Source organism: Psittacula echo (assembly GCF_963264785.1).
Source record: "Psittacula echo genome assembly, chromosome: 3".
Taxonomy (NCBI): Eukaryota; Metazoa; Chordata; class Aves; order Psittaciformes; family Psittacidae; genus Psittacula; species Psittacula echo.
In genome coordinates, this window is record NC_137736.1 from 56,125,057 (window position 1) to 56,143,559 (window position 18,503).

The following is an 18,503-nucleotide window of genomic DNA, read 5'->3' on the forward strand; positions in this document are numbered from 1 at the left end:
GTCTGCTGCACCAACTGCTTCACCTCACTATTCTACTTCTCCTGCTTACTGTACTACTAGCATAGCCCAGTTTGCTGCAGACCTACAGATTCTAGGTCTCTTTAGACATGATAACTGATTATTACAAGATTTTAAGTTCTGCTGGTTCTGAATAGGTTTCATCTCAGGCAAAACATTGTTCTGTTTCCCACTTCCTATGTATAATTTTAGGTATACAGTTGTATAAGGTATAGGTATAGTGTGTGTGTATAAGTATAGTGTGTATATATATGTACTTATATATATATAAGTACAGGAAGAAGTATATATATATAAGAGGGGAAGCCGGGAGGAAGCAGGGACAGGACACCTGACCCAAACTAGCCAAAGAGGTATTCCATACCACAGCACGTCATGCCCAGGGATGTAACTGGGAGTTTCCCAGAAGGGCACGTCCTCTGCTATGTCGGGCTTATTTTCGGCAGGCGGTATCGTATTCTCTTCCCTTGTTATTTCCTTTATCATTATTATTATTGGTGGCAGCAGTAGTGATTTGTGTTATACCTGAGTTACTGGACTGTTCTTATCTCAGCCCATGGGAGTTACACTCTTTCGATTCTCCTCCCCATCCCTTTGGGGGGGGGGTGTCGTGGTGTAGAAACTGCGTGGCTGACTTGCCGACTGGCTTAAACCACGACATCAGTGCTTCATCCATGAGATGATGCGATCACAGCTATGTACAGCTACCTGGTCCTCAACTGGATCAGGGCTCCTGTCACCACTGACTGATACAGCTGTGAAAAGATAAAGCGAGGTGCTGACAAAAGAGATACTCATATTCTGAGAAATTGGTTTTCTTAACCTAGTACGTAAAAGGTGTGCATTCCAAAGTCCTGCACTTCTGATTTGTTTATAGCTAGCGATATGTCATTCTTTTGTTTCCTGCAGTCACTTCCTCTAGTTCCCTTCAGCCTCTGGTATAAAGTAATCAAATAGTAAAATCTAGAGATTATGATTACTCATTTCTTCACCATCTGTTGTGTAATTCCAACCATGAAACTCATCTTTCAAGCATGTTCAATGCTCTTCACGCTGGGCAACCTGGTGGCTTCTCAGTCACAATCTCCTGGTAAGTTTAAATCCCCAGATATTTATTTAAGAAACTGATATATTAGTTAGCAATATTTCTATGCATACTTTACCTCATGTGTTACAATATTAAGTAATTTATTTGGTGAAAAGAATCCACCAAACAGAAATTGATATCCAGCAGAAATAGATGAAAGTAGATTCTTAAAAAATCCCAATAACAATGATGATAATGACAGATTTCTATGAAGTTTTCTAATTAAAAATCTAGGCAGAACATGCTCAACTTGTGTCTGTTCTTTAGTAAGACTGCTTACTGTCGAAGGCATAGGTTATAACAAAATAGACTGTCAAAAAAAGACTAGCCTTCACATTGAACAAAGATGGGTGAAACAGATTCCAGGTAAGATTTCAGTGCTTAGTATTCTGGAAGAATTAACACACTGAGAAAATATCCAGCAATATATTGCACTTGAGAAAACATCAAGACAAAAATATAATTAAACACTAAATTAATAAAAACATTAAATACCTAAATATTTCATATGCCTGTCTGCAATGCTATTATTTACAGTTTGCCAAAGATAAATGGATTATTACAGAAATCATAAAGCCCAACACATCAACACAGAGACCAGTAATCTAATATTCACTAATGTTAATTTTTCACAAGTTCCCTGTCATTCATTTTACAAAGAGAAAGAAGAACTTTAAAGTTAAGCCCTCATCTTATCAACCTATAATCAGCTCTCTGTTCTGCTCTACATACAGTAAGTACCGTTTTTGGCAGTGCAACACCACCTGGTTCTCCAGTGTTAATTGCTCCAGTGAGTCACTGGCTTTTCTGTGACAGCACATGACTCTTTGCTGTCCTGAGATGGCAACCACCCACAGCCATGTTGTACTGGTGGCATGACTTTGTGGAATGAAAGTTGAAAATTACAGTTTTGATGCTTGTTAGATATAAAGTGTAGCCATACCTAGCAATGATCAGGGATCTTCTGAAAAAAACCCCACTCAGTTTAATGGGTTGTAAGGATATAAGGTTGTATGCCATAAGGATTATGCCTTGTCTCAAAATGTCTATGAAAAACTCTCTTACTGTCTTGTTCCTTTTCTTGAAAAGGTGTTTTCTATTCAGTCTGTCCTGTGCATTTATGTCAACAGTCTTATGTGCAAGGAATTGCTTTGACTTACATGTGTTCCTATTAATAAAATGAATCTGTTCTGATAGACCAGTAGTATTAAGGGTAACTAAAGACTGTAGGCTCAGATCTAGGTCTTGCACTCCAGTAGTTTCTATACAGTGTGCTTCGATATGTGGAAGTTCAACATGTGGTTACTTATCAAGTTTCATCAGTGTTAGGAAATCAAAAGTGGGTTTTCTTCTTTGTTGAGCTTCAATGAGGTTGCAAATGTTCCAGTACATGCATGTTCCATTCTGTTATGTTTGCAGATTAACATTCTGCCCCCCTCCTTTTTCTCTTTTTTGTTCTGTTCCATGACATTCGACCTTTTTACTATGCTCCCCTTCCATAATATTTATTCTCAGTAATAAACTGTGAAAAGTGGCTTGGAGGTGGAATGTACTTGCTCATATTCTTGCTCATGGTTGTGTCTGCATAATTTTTTGCTCAAGGAAATTTCTTTTTTTACCCTGTAAAAGTACTTTCTACGCACACCATAGTGGTATTTTCCACACCTCTCTATCTGGGGAAGAGCCAACAGTGCTTGTGAGGTTAAAATCTTTTGTGGAGCCCTACCAGTCCCTGTCTGGTTTTACCAAAGACGTGGACTTGGATAATTCTTCCTGAAGCTCATGCTCCAAAGCACTGGTACGTGTGCTACACCACTGCAGCATACTGCATACCTAGCCAGACTTGCAGGTCATCCTCAGACACAAAGTTTCAGCCGCACCTCATTAGACCAGGGACTGCCTATTCATAATATTTTTGACTTTTCCATCTACCCATTATCATAATACAATGAATAATGATGAATGTGTTAGTTTGGTCTATTGTGCACCTATAGGACCATGAATAGAAGAATGTTTTAAATAATTACAATTACCAAGGAACTGCTGGCACATTAACTGGGAAACATCTATGGTGTCAAAGGTGGATTAATAAAAATTTCATTCTATTTCTCTCTCTTTCCATTAAGCAAATATATGAATGATTCTGACTCCAGAAGTATAGGTGTATAGATGCTTCAAAAAAGTAAAAAAAAAAAGAAAAAGAAAGGAAACTAACCACCTTTCAGTTAATGGCAAAAGAAAGATCATCAGAAAGAAAAGCCCTATTTCAGATAACCTGTACATATCCTCAGAGGACTTGATGCCAACTGAATCCAAACTTATAAAATCTCACTTGGGCTATGCACCTTTCCGTGTAGAAATGTGAATTTTGCAACACATGCATGCTATAAGTTGAAAAGACACATGCAAACCTTTACTGAAAATTTATACAAAACACAACTCATACTGCATTCAGAAAGGCTACAAAACACATGAAATTAGAAAGCACAGTAGCAAACTGCTCTGACTAGAGCTCTAGAAATACAGTCTTTAATAATAAAAGATTGGTAAATTCTTTTCTGTCCTACATAGTTAATTATGTTAAAATCTGGTTTCATATGAAGTTCTTAAAAACTAGAGCACAGAAGAGAATATGTATTTAGATTATTACAATTTCTGTTTTATTTCTATTAAGTGGTTCTATTTATTATTAAAGTATTTCATAATGTATTAGCTTCTGTTTTAGTACATAAATAACTGCAGTTGCTGGAGCTTATATTTAAATGCTAAAATCACAGAGTTTCAATTCATAATATGTAAGGTTCTGATCCTAGAAAGATTTATATGTGTTGTTAAGCTGATGTGCTCTGAGTAATCTTGCTCAAGTCAAGCGGACTGACTGCTCATAGTGTGCAAAGTTAAGTCTATCAGTATATCACTGCAGGACTGGAGCCAAACTGATATTCTTCCCTGTTATCCAAAAAATATACATTGCCAAACTCAGGATTTACTGTGCATCTCTGAATTGCAGCCTCTAAGAAGTAGTACGAAGCCATCATACTATGACTGAAAAAAGAGAATAATGAGTGCTGGCCAACGTTCAGAATGCAGTTGTGACTTTTGATTCCTTCCAACATACCAGTCAGATCAGGTTTTATGGAATGTCTGCTCCTTAGTGTGTGGAAATTCTGTGTGGTCCCTCTGGATTCCTTATTATTCACCTTTAGAGCCGAACACTAACTCATTGAAAGTTTGAAGAGATCAAGCACTCCATTAAAGGAACTTTGTGGGATTCTGGGTTTTGATGCTTGTGTTCTTTTTGCATTAGAATTGAGGGAAAATGTGGCACCCTGAAAAAGGGCTTCAAGATTTGGCCTATACAGAGAGGGAAGAGAGGATTACCACTTTACCAAAATCTTTACTTTCTCTGCTGTCAGTGTCAGAGTTGTGGGATACATAGTCACAGTTTCAAGGAGCTTCCCAAGCACTTATCTGAGAGGCAAATTCAGTGTAAATATTGGCACCATTGTTTTTCTCAGGTGTATTAAGAAAATAAATGAAATCATGAGCAAATTCTGTGTGCTCTCTTTCACAGTTAATGAACTGGTGCTGTGTTAATTCCACCACTTTACCTATAAACACAATTTACCAAAAAAAAAAAGAGTTATTTATAGTGCCCAGTAAGAGAAAGTTCATGCAGAAGGACTAAGCGGTACAACATTATTTTACCATGCTGAAATTGGAGTAATGAAACATAAGCCACATATCATTGCAATATTTCACTCCTGAAGGTATTCAAAACACACTTTTCCTCTCCTTTCTTCTCTTTAGTGGTGTTGCCTACCTAGGTTATAAATGCCCTTTTTCTTTTTCCTCCTTTTTATTTCTGTACCTTGCAGCCCTTGTGACCAAACTGACTGAACACCTTAGAGCAATTAAGGCACTTTTTCATGGTAAATTCTGCAAGATCCTCCCAAACATTTATTAAACATTTGACATCTGCAAGCACCTACTTTTCACCAATAAAGTTGCCTCTTTTCTTTACAATTCCCTTCAGACTTCAGGTACTAGCAGCCCTACAGTACTGAGCATTCTGAGACCAGTCTTGTAATGTAAACCCAACCCACGCCACTTGCTTAACACTAGAAATTGATGCAAGTGGATCTTTCACTTCCTGGGCCAACTGCTGTAACCTCACAGCTGGAGAGCAACGGGTAAACATTGCATGTGGAGGCCACCCTCTAGAAAAAAAGAAAATTCATTGCTGTGTTTTTCAGTGGGGCTGCCCAGGTATCCAAGTCCAAGTAAGAGTTTTGAGTTGTCACCCTTTATCTGGTAAGGGTTCTGGATTAGACAGATTAGCCTGAGTTAGTTGGCTATGACTCAAATAGGACCCTCAAATACCCACTCTTTGTTTTGTCTTACTGGCACTCAGTGTGCCTCTTTGCTTAGCACATAGGCCATTTGAAATCTTTTTGTCAAGCGCAGGAAGACATGTACATATCTGTATGGAGAGATGTTAAGCCACCTTCTGAGATTAAACTGAAGAAATTTGTTTGTGTTTGATTTAAGAATTGATTCAAAACCATGCCATTTTAGTTGTAGACACTTCATGTCTGGAGACAGCAGTCTGCAGATTTTATCTTCAAGTGTTTTTTTCCTGATATTCAAGATGCATTTTCTTCATCTTTGTTCATTCAAGTACATATCATTTCACATTTTATAGACTGCAAAATAAATATTTGTCCTTCTTCTCAATATAGAATGGGTTTCTAATCCTTCTGACTTCTTAATTTCTCCATTTTTCAATGTCAGATTTGTCTTCCATGTCTGATTGTGGAATCCTGACTGACACAGAATTAAAATACCTGTGTCTCTATCAAGAGTTACAACAAGGAGATAGTCAGTAAAGGAAATAATACCTGCGTGCATTCGGAGGACATTAAATGATCTTGCTTGCCTGTAAGGTGGAATTGGCCAGAACCACATAGGTCAACTACGCAGTACAGCTACTTGTGCTGAACTGCTCTGGGTTCCTATGGGTCTTGACCTGTTGTGTTAGTCCTTGGTTTCTTACAGTAAACATTTGACAGTTTACACAGAAGCTCCCAGTGGCATTAGTTCCCAAACAGTTTTCCTTAATAGGAAAAGCTTAGCAGTTATTATGAGGGAAAATTTCCTTCAAGGTATAATCCCTATGCGTACCTTTTATACAGGTAGCTAGCCTATACCTTTTGGTCCAGGGACAGACCATAGTGTGCTCTATGGTGTTGCTGTGTGTGATGGGTTGACCCTGGTTGGATGCCAAGTGCCCATCAAAGCCACTCTACCTCTCCCTTCCTCAGCTGGACAGAGGATGGAAAATATCACTAAAGGTTCGTGGGTTGAGGTAAGGAGAGGGAGGCATCACTCAATTTCTGCCATGGGCACAACAGACCTGACTTAGGGAAATTAGTTTAATTTATTGAAAATCAATTCAGAGTAGGGTAATGAGAAATAAAGCCAAACCTTAAAACACCTTCTCCCACTCCTCCCTTCTTCCTAGGCTTTATTATTCCGAATTCCCTCCCTCCTTCCCACAAGCAGCACAGCAGGATGGGGAATAGGGGTTGTGGTCAGTTCATCACACCTCATCTCTGCTGCACCTTCCTCCATAGGGAAGGACTCCTCACACTCTTACCATGCTCCATCTTGCAGTTCTTTCCATGGCAGATAGTCCTCCATCAACTTCTCCAACATGAGTCTTCAAAAACTGCTCCAGTGTGGGTCCCTTCCATGGTTGGAGTCCTTCAGGAACAGACTGCTCCAGTGTGGGTCCCCCAAAGGGTCATGAGTCCTTCCAGGAGCCTGCTGCAACATGGGCTCCTCTCTCCATGGGGCCACAGCTCCTGCCAGAAGCCTGCTTCAGCATGGGCTTCCCATCAGGTCACAGCCTCTTTTGGGTATCCACCTGCTGTGGCATGGGGCTCTTCACAGGCTGCAGGTGAAATCTGATCCACCGTGGACCTCCATGGCTACAGGGCATAGCCTGCCTTGCCATAGCCTGCACCATGGTCTGCATCATGGTCTGCAGGAGGATCTCTGTTCCGGCACCTGAAGCACCTCCTCCCCTCCTTCTACACTGACCTGGGTGTCTGCAGAGCTGTTTCACTCATTCTAACTCCTCTCTCCGGGTACAGCTGTTCCTGTGCAGTAGCTCTTTTCCCCCTTCTTAAATACGTTATCCCAGAGGCGCTACCACCATCACTGATGGGCTCAGTTTTGGCCAGAGACAAGCCCATCTTGAAGCTGGCTGATGTTGGCTCTACTGGACACAGGGGAAGCTTCTGGCAGTTTCTCACAGAAACTACCCTAGTAGACACCCTGCTACCAAAACTTGGCCATGCAAACACAATAAACTGTGTGTGCTTTTATTTTGCTATTTTAAGATTCTAATTTCAATGTCTCTAGGTTATTTTACTCTCTTTCCTTGCATTTTAGATATTCTTATGTCTTCTTATTTTATGATCATCTGAGTCTATTGCATACGTATCTTTGAAATACTGATTGTCTACCAATGTCAAGGGATGCTTCTTATACAAACAGCATCTCAAATCATATTCTCTGTTGTCATGGGTAGGTTGGAAAAATGCCATCAGCACCACAATAATCAACTTCAATAATGAGAAGATGCAGATCACATGGGCAGCAAGAGAACTATTTCCTGGAGAGAATGTGTCATTTTCTTACACGTGAGTATTTATAATACCTGTTCTTCTCTTCTTAAATTATTTACTTTGGTAGGTTGAAATATTTAAGTCCATTTGAGTCTTCTGCGAACTATACCTGAAAATGTTTTTAATATTTGTTAATCATCCAGCATGAAACTTGTTCATCTTCACAACCTGCTGCAGAAGTGTACAAGCCAATAAGCCTGCTGAATAGCCAGTCACAGCAGACATTTTATGAAAGATTTGACCCTCTCCTGTCATTGTGCTAAATGTTTATGCTAGCTACACTATTGAAAGTGTTTTTTTCACATATGTGCATATTTTTCTTATGAACTGACTACGTTAACGACTAATAGAAATTTAATGTTTTTGTTTAAGACAGTCACAAAGCGTGATCTTCCTTTTTTGTTCTGGGTACTATATGTGAAAGAACTTTTAACAGTACAATCTTGGAAACAGGTTCATGAAAGCATCTGTTTGAGCAAGTCATTCTCTTTTTTAGAAAATGAAGGAAACTTGATTATTTTAAACTGCATAAAACCCCAGGGCTGGAAAGTCAATGAGGTAATGGATTCCCTCATACCACCATGAAATTTGCTACTTCAAGAAAGTCCATGTGTAGATTCCCTTGATAGCAGCATTTGAAAAAGAAAGAAAGAAAAGAAAGAAAAGGAAAAGAAAGAAAAGAAAAAGAAAGAATAACAAAAAGGAATTAACTTGTGTTAACTGGTAAGAGTATTCCATTCACCAATATTATTTCATTCATAGATTTGATGAAAGCAAGTACAAAGTTTGGAAGCCATGTCCCACATATTTGTTGGATCAAGATTATAATTCTGGATGTCTCTTTAAGACAGAAGGACCCACCCTTGCCATCTCTATCAGGAATAACAATGGAAATGAAGAGCTTTTTTCTAAAAGACTAAAATCTGATTTTTATAGTAAGTGTATAAATCACTACTACTTTTGTAATCTTAGTGTCTTCACTAATTCTCTAGTTGTCCTTAGTTTGAGAAGAAATCAGTTATACTGGTGTACAAAATATTCTTAGTGTGTGTGGCAAAATAAACTATAGTTATTTCATACTGTTTTTCATCCCTTGGGGTCACTAGTACGTACACAGACCTGTATGCAGCTGCAGCTAAATGAGATGATAAAGTCAGATTTGTCCCAAAGCACAGTTTAAAAATCAGACTGAAAATACCAAAATATATGGGTGTGACAAGCCTAGTCCAGGTCTGCTCAGTATTCACATCAGGAAAATGAATAAAATTAGATAGTTTCTTGTCTTAGTTCTGTCTGTGTGATCTCATATTTTCAACTTTCAATTCTTTTTTCATCTTCCATGCGATGTGAGGCAGCAAACTACTTATTATTGAAGAGGCTGTCATAAAACCACCATCAGATGTCAACAAAATTAGTTGAGTCACTGTGGTAGAGTCTGACAGAATAAAAAGACATCCTCCTACTAGTAGAGAGAAGATGTTCCTGTTTCTCCTGCCCCCAAATACGTATTTTACATCTAGTGTGAGATTAGTTTGTCAAAATCTTGTGCAATTTCACATAGTTACAGATTTAAAGGGGAAAAACTTTTTTTTAATAAAAATAATGCAGAAAATATACAATGTAGAATTATCTGGAAAAAATCCAAATACATTATTAGCATTTATTAATAATGTTTTAGAAAAAGGGCTGAAACAAAAACCTGTCATGGTGTCTAACTTTGAGAATGTTTTTGCATCTCATAATTTTACCAATATCTGACAAATTATGAAAAGCTGCAGCCCGATCCTCAAATTTTGTCTAATAAACATGCACTGATAGGAAAATGAATTTCAGAAGGGTTAGGTAACAAACCACAAATATCAAGGATAAGACTTCAGTCTTTAAATTAGGAAGGCAGAATTTTTCAATACAAAAAAGCAGCTAAAAGGATTAAGAGAGCAGATAACATTCTTCTCACCTCTTTATTTTCTGCTACTGAAGATTACCAGCTTCATAGATCAAAACACTGCATGCTTTTTGGTCCATCTGAAGTAGTGAGGGGTATATTCAATTGTGCACAGATAGGCACCCAGTGCTTTTTGCAGATGCCCTACTGTATCCCACATAACCTCAAGCATCTGCACAAGCGTGTCTTGTAGATTTTATGGTACTGAATTTGTCAGTCCTTTTCCAGTGAGGAAGTCTCTTTCTTCCTCTTGATTGCAGACAGTGAGGAGATTATAGCACTTCCTTAAGTACACTCAGTAAATTCCTGACATGAGATAGTGTCTACCTTTGAATATGGCATCTTGAACTGTGTCACCATGTCAAACTCCATTTTGATGTTTAATAAGCAAGTGAGCTACAAAAATGCATCCTCCAAGAAGAAAGACCACCTTGTTCACTTAGTACTTAGAAACATCAAGACAAGGAAAGAGTAAAAATAACTTTAACTGCAAAATACTTCTTTTTAAGAGACTATAGCAAAATTTGTTTCTCTCTTCTTAGTAAAGCCCAATCGGCCAGAAAATGTGACCTTCGTCTGGAATGAGGACACCGTTACTGTAAGCTGTAATAAACCAGAGAGAGCTGTGAAGTGCTTGAGACTTGAGCTTCAATACAAAAGCAAGTTCGACAAACAGTGGCAAGTAAGTTGGATATGACATTTTTAATCAACATTGGAAGGGAAGTAGCATCTCCAGAGAATGTAAAATAGAGTTGTTTTCAAATTGTTCTCCCATCCTACACTTTGAAATATTACTGGTAGTAGAAAACAGTTGGATTTTTAAGAACCTGGACAGCTGTCGTGCCAGAAATAATTAATTTGTTTGAGTTATATCTTGTTGTTACCCAAAGAGATGAGGACAATCTAAGGAAAGGTTATACATTTAGAATAGAAGAGCTTTTGGAAACAAAACAGAATGCAGAGTAGAGAAAAGAAGAGAGAAAATAACAAATAGAATGAAAGAAAAGAGATTACATGGAATTTTTATTTATTCAGAAGTTAGCTGTTAAGTATTTCAAATATTATCTAACTGACTTAAGCTTTCCATTCTTAAATATAACTTGTAAATATTTTGTGAATTGAAGTGTTGTTGCATATTGTAAATATGCAACTGTAACAGTGCACTAAGTAATGATTGTTGACCTACAACTCAGTATCAGACCATAAGGAATGGATATGAATAGTGAAGAGTCAGTCAAGGAACAGAATTTCTCAAAACTCTGAGTAGTTAAAATTCAATTCTGAGGTTTTGGGTTGGCCTATCCTTTATCCTAGTTGTGACCATGACTGGGTATAGTATTCTGAACCACCATCTTGAAAACCAGAATTAATGATGATACACCTTCCTTCTCAGTCCAGAACTTCTAAGTGTTGCAGTGTTGGAGAGCAAGGCTTTGATTCAAGAAAATGCTATTCTTTCCGGGTCAGACTGAAGAGGCTAGTACCCTACTGCAACGTAGTTAATTACAGCAGTGACTGGGAAGCAGAAACATTTTGGATGAATGGCACCTTATTAGGTAACAACTGTGCTACATTCATGTATTGTCTAAGTACAAATGGGGAAGGGGTGACTGCAGGCTGGGATGCTGGGAACATGCTGCAAATTAATGTTGCACCGTTGTGCTCTATCTTTTGTTATGGAAGAGATTTCATGCGAATGTCTAATTGCCCATGTTTAAGTCACGTCCATTTAGATCCTGATGGCCCATAACACTCAATTTATGCCATAATCAGCAAAGTTGAGTGTCATTATCTGTGTTACAATAGTGTCTAGGGTTCACCAATGACATAGATGTGATGCATTGTGTGTGTGTGGGGGTGTCCACATAAGATATGTAAACATCAAACCTGAACCCTAAGAAAGCCCTTGAAGCCCCAGTTTGAAGTCAGTTTGTTTTGAAAATACATTTAGTTGAACTACAGGACCAGAGGTCATGGAAGTCTGATGCTCATAGATGCATTCCAGGACATTTGTGTCATATCAGCTAAGAACAAAATGCCACCCACTAGGCTTTATCAAAACTACCAGGTGTTAAGTGTACCCAGATCTGAGTTCCCAAACATGCAGTGGGCTATTACTCAGCTGAAGAAAATCTGTATATACAAGATGGGATGAAATCTTAAGTACATGTATCCTGTGCACTAGTAGTAGATGCAGTGCTGACCTCCAGAGAAATGTCCTTGACCATGCAAATGGTGAACCTGCAAACATGTCCTCCAGTGTGGTGGCAAATGCAAGCCAGAAATCGGAAGATGATGTCTCCCCATGCACCTTCTGAGAGGTGCACACATAAAAGCCTCTAGCAGACTAATTGTTTAGTCATTTTGGGCACCCCTGGATCTGAAGTGACATTGGCACAGCCCCTTCACTGGGGCAAGCATCAAAGGAAGCTCTGAACAAAGCTGGATTCAAGAAATTTCACAGATTCTGAAGACCTTACTTTCTTTGTGGCTCTCTGGCAAGCTGACCAAAGAAGGCAGGCAGAACAGACTGGACAGTTGCTTCTGCATGAATAATCATTTAGTTTTTAAAGCTTTTATGTGGAAAGCAGGTCAGTAGTAGCAGGTAGATTTTTAAGGTGGCATTACAAAAGCTGCAGGATAAACAATGAGAATGCTGAAAAGTGTACAAATGCGTTAATTTTATATACCTATATAAATTTTATATATATATCTATATATATAATTTTATATACCTATATAAATATCAATTAATGATATCCTGCCACCAGTTACTTTCTGGGCATTGCCATTTGTGATTTTCTGGCTTTTTGTTTGCTGAGATAGATAGGGGAGATGTTGATTGTTTGTTTATTTTATCTTGGGAAATAAGACATTCAGGCTACATGTAGAATCCCACTTGCAGCATTGGTGATTGTGAGTAGGTGTATGTAATATAGATCTTAGCATAAAGCTGCTGTATCACTGTCAATGCAACATGTTGAAGATTCGAGAAATATTCAATTAATTCATAATGTACCTACTCCTTGCCTGTAAGCCCACTCCTTTGTCCTGAACCAGGTCAATTTAGATAAATAAAACCACAATTTTCTTCTTTTGCAAGATTTGGGGAAAGATGGCTTTTCAGTTTCAATTGAACAATTCAACTTGCCTTATTTGTTCTTAAAACCTTTTATTTCTGTTTTGTTTTGTTTTAAGAACAGTCAATGTTGTATCATGATTAGAAATACTGTTAAAGAAAAAATAACTTTTTCACATACATTTTTGTGATTATTCTTAGATTCATGTAATGATGATATAAAACCACAGTCAAACACAGTAATTGTGTTAAGTTGCTTGCTGGGAGTACTTCTAATGATGCTTACCCTTTTGATTCTTCTGTGTAAATGGCAGAGGTAAATATGATTTTATTGGTTACTAATAAATAGCCACATCATAAAAACAGAGTTATGATTCAGGATCAAGTCTCTTAGCACCAAAATTCTTATCTGATAGATAAAGTCATCATGAAGATGTGGAAATCAGTAGCTTTATTACTATTTGAGGGATAATGTATACTGGCCTTCCAAAAACAAAGCCCTTAAATTTTCAAAAACTGAATGACTCTGTTAGAAGACAATGTTTTGGGATAAAATTCTGTCTTTTCCATTTAATTTCTCCTCTTTTTCAATAATCTTGTTAAATCCCAAGAAGCCAATTAATTTAGTTATTTCTCATGAACTGACATTCTTTTGTACAACTTTCATGAGACTCAGTGTGTGCTTGCTGTAGGTTGAAATAAAGCTTCAATGCATTCAACTTTAATAAGACTGTATCAATATTTGGATTTGCAGTTGAATGACTGTGTTCAAGTTTAGCATCTACACTTAAAAAAAAAAACCCAAACCAAAACAACAACCCACCAAATAACAAAGAACCCTGCAAGGGCCCCAGGTTTGGCCTTTTTGAGAGAAAAAAAAAAAAAAAGCCAAAAAATTCCCTATCTTCAGAGTTGAAAGCATGTTGGACTCTGTAAAACTCTTCAGATCATAAATTGAGTTTTTTTCTCCTATAATTCTATGTTTCATGTTTGTGTATGTGTTCACTAAGTCGGCCAATACAGCTGGCTTCTGCACCAAGTTCATGTCTAGGGGAATGTGACCAGGGAATCTAAAGCTCTGACTACTGCATGGAGCAGAATGGCACTTCCTGGCTAGTTGGAAGTTTGTATAAAGATCAGATTTTACTAGGATGGGGTTGGTTGAAAATCTAGCAGAACAGTCACTCTTAGCTTCATGGTTTTATCACACTGTTGTAACTGCTTTTTGACTTTAAAATACATCGAAAAAACCCCAAGCTTAGAGTACTGTCATATAAAATATATATGTGGCTACAGAAATGTGCTGAATTAGATTTTTGTATGAATGACTACACTACAACAAAAAGTCGATTTGTATTTTACTTTCCTTTTTCCAGGCTTCAGAAGTCAGTCATGCCTTCTGTACCAGATCCAAAACACATATTCGATGATCTCTTCAGTAACCATAATGGAAACTTCCAGGTAAACATTGCCATCCTAGCAAGTCTGTAATCTCTGCAGTGTTGAGAATAATTTAAAAGTAGCTACTGATACTTGCTCCACAAAGAAAATCCACAGTCTCTGACCCAAGAGAAAAGCCCTTCCCTTCATGCGACATGACCAAGAGGATCCACAGAACAAACACCAGCTCATACAATCAGTGTAGTGCTGCTTTATGTTTGTGAAGTGCTGTGAGACTTAATGTTGAACCAGTGTTGGCACTCATGCCTTTGGAGGCATGAGTAAGCAGCATCCTCCCTTAGCCACAGAAGTGTACAGTTGCTAAACCTTTAGACACAAAAAGGATGCCAAATGCACAGGCCACAGTTTTTGCTTTCGTGTTCTTACTGTTCTTGAGTTCATTACATAGCATATGTGATTTTTTTTTCTGTATTTAATTGAGCTGTATTTATCTTAATTACTATTAAGTTTCCTCTAAGTGGAGACAGGTCAAATATTTACATTTTTAAACCCAGTGACAATATCAAAGGGTAGTAATAATGTTTCAGTGCAAAATGAAACTTTCTATATATAAGATAGCTTTAAACTGAAACTGAAGAAGAAAGAATGAAATGCAAATTAATACTGAAGTTTTAATACAGAAATGTTATGCTGCCTAAATCTCCATGTAAACTCAGTCTTAATTTAGATGAAGTCAGGATGTGGGTCAAAGAATAGATGAGTCCATCAAGGAGGGAATGCTAGGTGTTTAACACATTCAAGGTTTCTTAAAGGCCCTGATTAAATATGAAGTTGTGTTTAACGTGGTCTCTATAACCAGTAAGTTTGTATGCATTTGTGGAATCCTGTCTGCTTTCCTGCTAGTCTGCTTTTCTTGCATCCTAGTATATTATATCCTGCTTGTTTATACTGCTTCCTTTTAAACTTCTCCATTATGGCTTATCCTGTAAAGGTGCCATAACTAAAAGAAAATCAGTGTCTGTACAGCTAGGTCTCTTTTGATTGATATCTCAGTCCCTGCCAACATCAACATTTTCATTTTCCTAGGAATGGATAGACAAAACTGATCATGCAGTGGTGCAAACCAAGCTAGAATATGAAGAGCCAGAGTGCATCACTGACGCAGAAAGCCCACAGGAAGATGAGAAGAAGAGTAACAAACACGGGCCTCAAGAAAAAATCTTCACTTTTTCAGGAGCAGCTGAAAATAATGACCCCAAAGAAGCTCAGATTGCCTGTTTGATGCCAGTGTCCAACACTATAGCTTCTTTTGCTGGCTTCCAAATTTTAATGAATGATGACATGTATGTGATGTTATAAAATGCTCATAATACAGAAATTATTAGGAAATTACATGAAAGATCCTGATGAGCTTAGGGGTGTGGCTAAATACAAAAGGTTGTCATGAGTAAATTTGCATCAAGGAAGGCTGTGTTATGTGGTTTCAGATCTGCACTTTCCCAGCACTTAAGATCATTTGGGTAGGCTCAGTGTTTGAAACAAGCTCCTAATAATTTACAGAGTTAAGATTTATTGTTCTAATTGGGGTTTCTTAGACTAAACAGAGCCACATTTTTCCTGCGACAGACAGGAGAGAACAAGAGCTCCTCTGTAATACGGTTCACAGAGCCAGGACTCAGTTCTTGTGCTTATGAAGTATGTAGAGCAGTGCAAACTGAACTGTAATTCTTTCCCAGAGAAAGAGAAATAAAGGGATTTTTCTGCTAATGGTCTTTGTCTCATGAAGACTGGACCACAATCTGCACATTTGCACAGTGATAGGATACTCCTTAGACTAGAAGTGCTTGCTTTTGTAAGCTGCTTCTCCCACTGTGATCTCTGGGCTGCACTGCAGGTGTCAGAGGTTTTATAAAGAGAAAGAATAAGCTCCATGTCTAAGAACAGAAGGGTGAAGATGTACAGTACAGAATTGCATTTTATCCTGCAAGTAGGCAGTTTCTTCCACAACAGCAGGGCTTCATAGGCCTACTCTGAGGTCAGGACCTCAGCATCTTACAGTCTCTGTATGACTAAGCAACTTCTTCTAGAAAGCTAAAGTTAATTTTGATCAATATTTATGTTTAACTGAGTTGCATTTATTTAAAATCGGGTTTTAGTTCAATCAGCAGCTGTAAACTCACATTAGCACTTCTCATTTGTATTCCACATACTGGCCTTTTGTTCTCAAAATATGGTTTTAAGTTTTCTAAAAATACTGTCTTTTAAAATATGCTTAATTTTAAATTTAAAATGAAATATACTAATCAATTACATTTTAGAAAAAAAATCTTGACTAGTCTGAGTTTCCCTCCATCATTTAGGTTACATGAAAGTTGAATGTAAATTTTGTAAAAAAGTTTAAGTGCTAGAAACATCTATGATATAGGTAAGGTCTTGTAGATATGCCGTGATTATACGTTAAATTAGCTCCAATTAGTTACCTGTCATTTACCTATTTGTTAGTCAGTCATTAAATTACTTTATCAGTTGACTAAGCTTTTCTAATTGCATACTTTCATTGACTAATTTACAGTGTACCTTGGAAATTACATGTTATCAGAAAATTATAACGATGAGTATATTTTTAATTCAGTATTTAAAACTCTTCTTAACTCCAGAACTCTTTGAGCACAGTAAACAGTAACATGGATCATTAGGTTTCAAAATTTGTTTCTAGATGACCCAGTGTTTAAAATCCAGAATTTTTCTGGCCAATACCTGTGAAACTTAGGTGGAAGGATAGTTCAAGCAAATTCCAAGATTTGATCGTTCACTAACAAGATTAACAAGCTAACAAAGGATTTCCAATAATCCTGAAAATGTCTCTGCCTTTTCCTACCTAGAACAGATGTGCTCAAAATTTTTTGGGCCATTTTTACACATCACATATCTGGAAATATTTTATAAAGATAACCATAAAAAGTTTCAACAGCATTGTAAGAATGCAATGGATTTTGAACTAATTCAAACTGCATATAATTTGATGAGCAGAAGTTAGCTCAGCTCTTCTCATCTGGTATACATTGGCATTATTGCATAAGAACCAAGTAAGTGATTTACAACAGACAAGAACCTGTTCCAGTAATGGTTCAAACAAAAGTGTGAAGTAAAGCCGAGAATGCATTGTTTAGTTACCTCATGTTTGAACCATGCACACATATGGCTGTCTACAGAGCTAGATAGATACCTTAATTAAGCCACTTTCTGTTGAGCAAATACTCCTCTCTCTGAACTCAGAATGTTTTAGTATATTTTCCCAAAATTTTACTGTGAAAAAAAAAAAAAAGAAAAGAAGAAAGTCATGTTGAAGTGTGCTTTTTAAGCAATGTTCTTGAACTGAAATGTTAGTTATTTGTTTTCAGTACAAACTCTTATGTCTTGTATTATTGTCATGGTTTAAGCCCAGGCCGTAAATTAGAACCACGCAGTCTACTTCCGCCCCCCCGCTTCTTTCTTCCCCCCACTCCTGGAGTGACGGGGAGGAGAATCGAACGAATGCAACTCCCACAGGTTGAGATAAGAACAGTTTAGTAATTAAGGTATAACACAAATCACTGCTGCTACCACCAATAATAATAATGATAAAGGAAATAACAAGGGAAGACAACACCTCACCACCCACCAATTGATAACTGTCCCCCACCCAGCAGTGATCCAGCCCTTCCGGGCACTCTCAGTTCTACATCCTGGGCATGACGTGCTGTGGCATGGAATACCTCTTTGGCTAGTTTGGGTCAGGTGTCCTGTCCCTGCTTCCTCCCGGCTTCCCCTCCTCCCTGGCAGAGCATGAAACTCACAAAGTCCTTGATAAGCTAAACATCAGTGTTATCAGCTCTGTTCCCAGGCCGAAAGTCAAAAACACAGTGCTGCAACAGCTACTAAGAAGAAGAAAAATGACTGCTGCTGCTGAACCCAGGACAATTATACTTTAGAAAGATTCTTTTTGTGTATGTATACAACGATATCCACTTTTTATATATCAGACTATAAATAAAACAAATACAAACCCCACATAACTCAAATATTTATTTTAAAAACATCCCTTTAGGAAGAAAATAAAACACTGAGAATTGTTAAAATGCAAATCAAAGCATTTTTTTCCCAGAAACTTCCGTTCTTGTCAAATTCTAGAAAAATGTCTACAGAATGATGAAAAGCACAATTTAAGAAGCAAGAAGTGTCCTCTCCTGAATTCTGATGATGATTTTGTCAAACATCATACAAGAAGACACGTATCAA

General features: G+C 37.6%; 1 protein-coding gene across 1 annotated transcript; it reads left to right on the forward strand.

The window, feature by feature from the left end:
- Nucleotides 1-990: 990 nt before the first annotated feature.
- Nucleotides 991-15,584, forward strand: CRLF2 (cytokine receptor like factor 2; the record flags this gene model as incomplete). Its single annotated transcript, XM_080614245.1, has 8 exons — nt 991-1,108; nt 7,704-7,815; nt 8,563-8,735; nt 10,288-10,427; nt 11,139-11,301; nt 13,026-13,140; nt 14,201-14,285; nt 15,312-15,584. 8 exons carry the CDS (start codon nt 991-993, stop codon nt 15,582-15,584), a joined length of 1,179 nt encoding a protein of 392 aa, XP_080470371.1.
- Nucleotides 15,585-18,503: the final 2,919 nt, after the last annotated feature.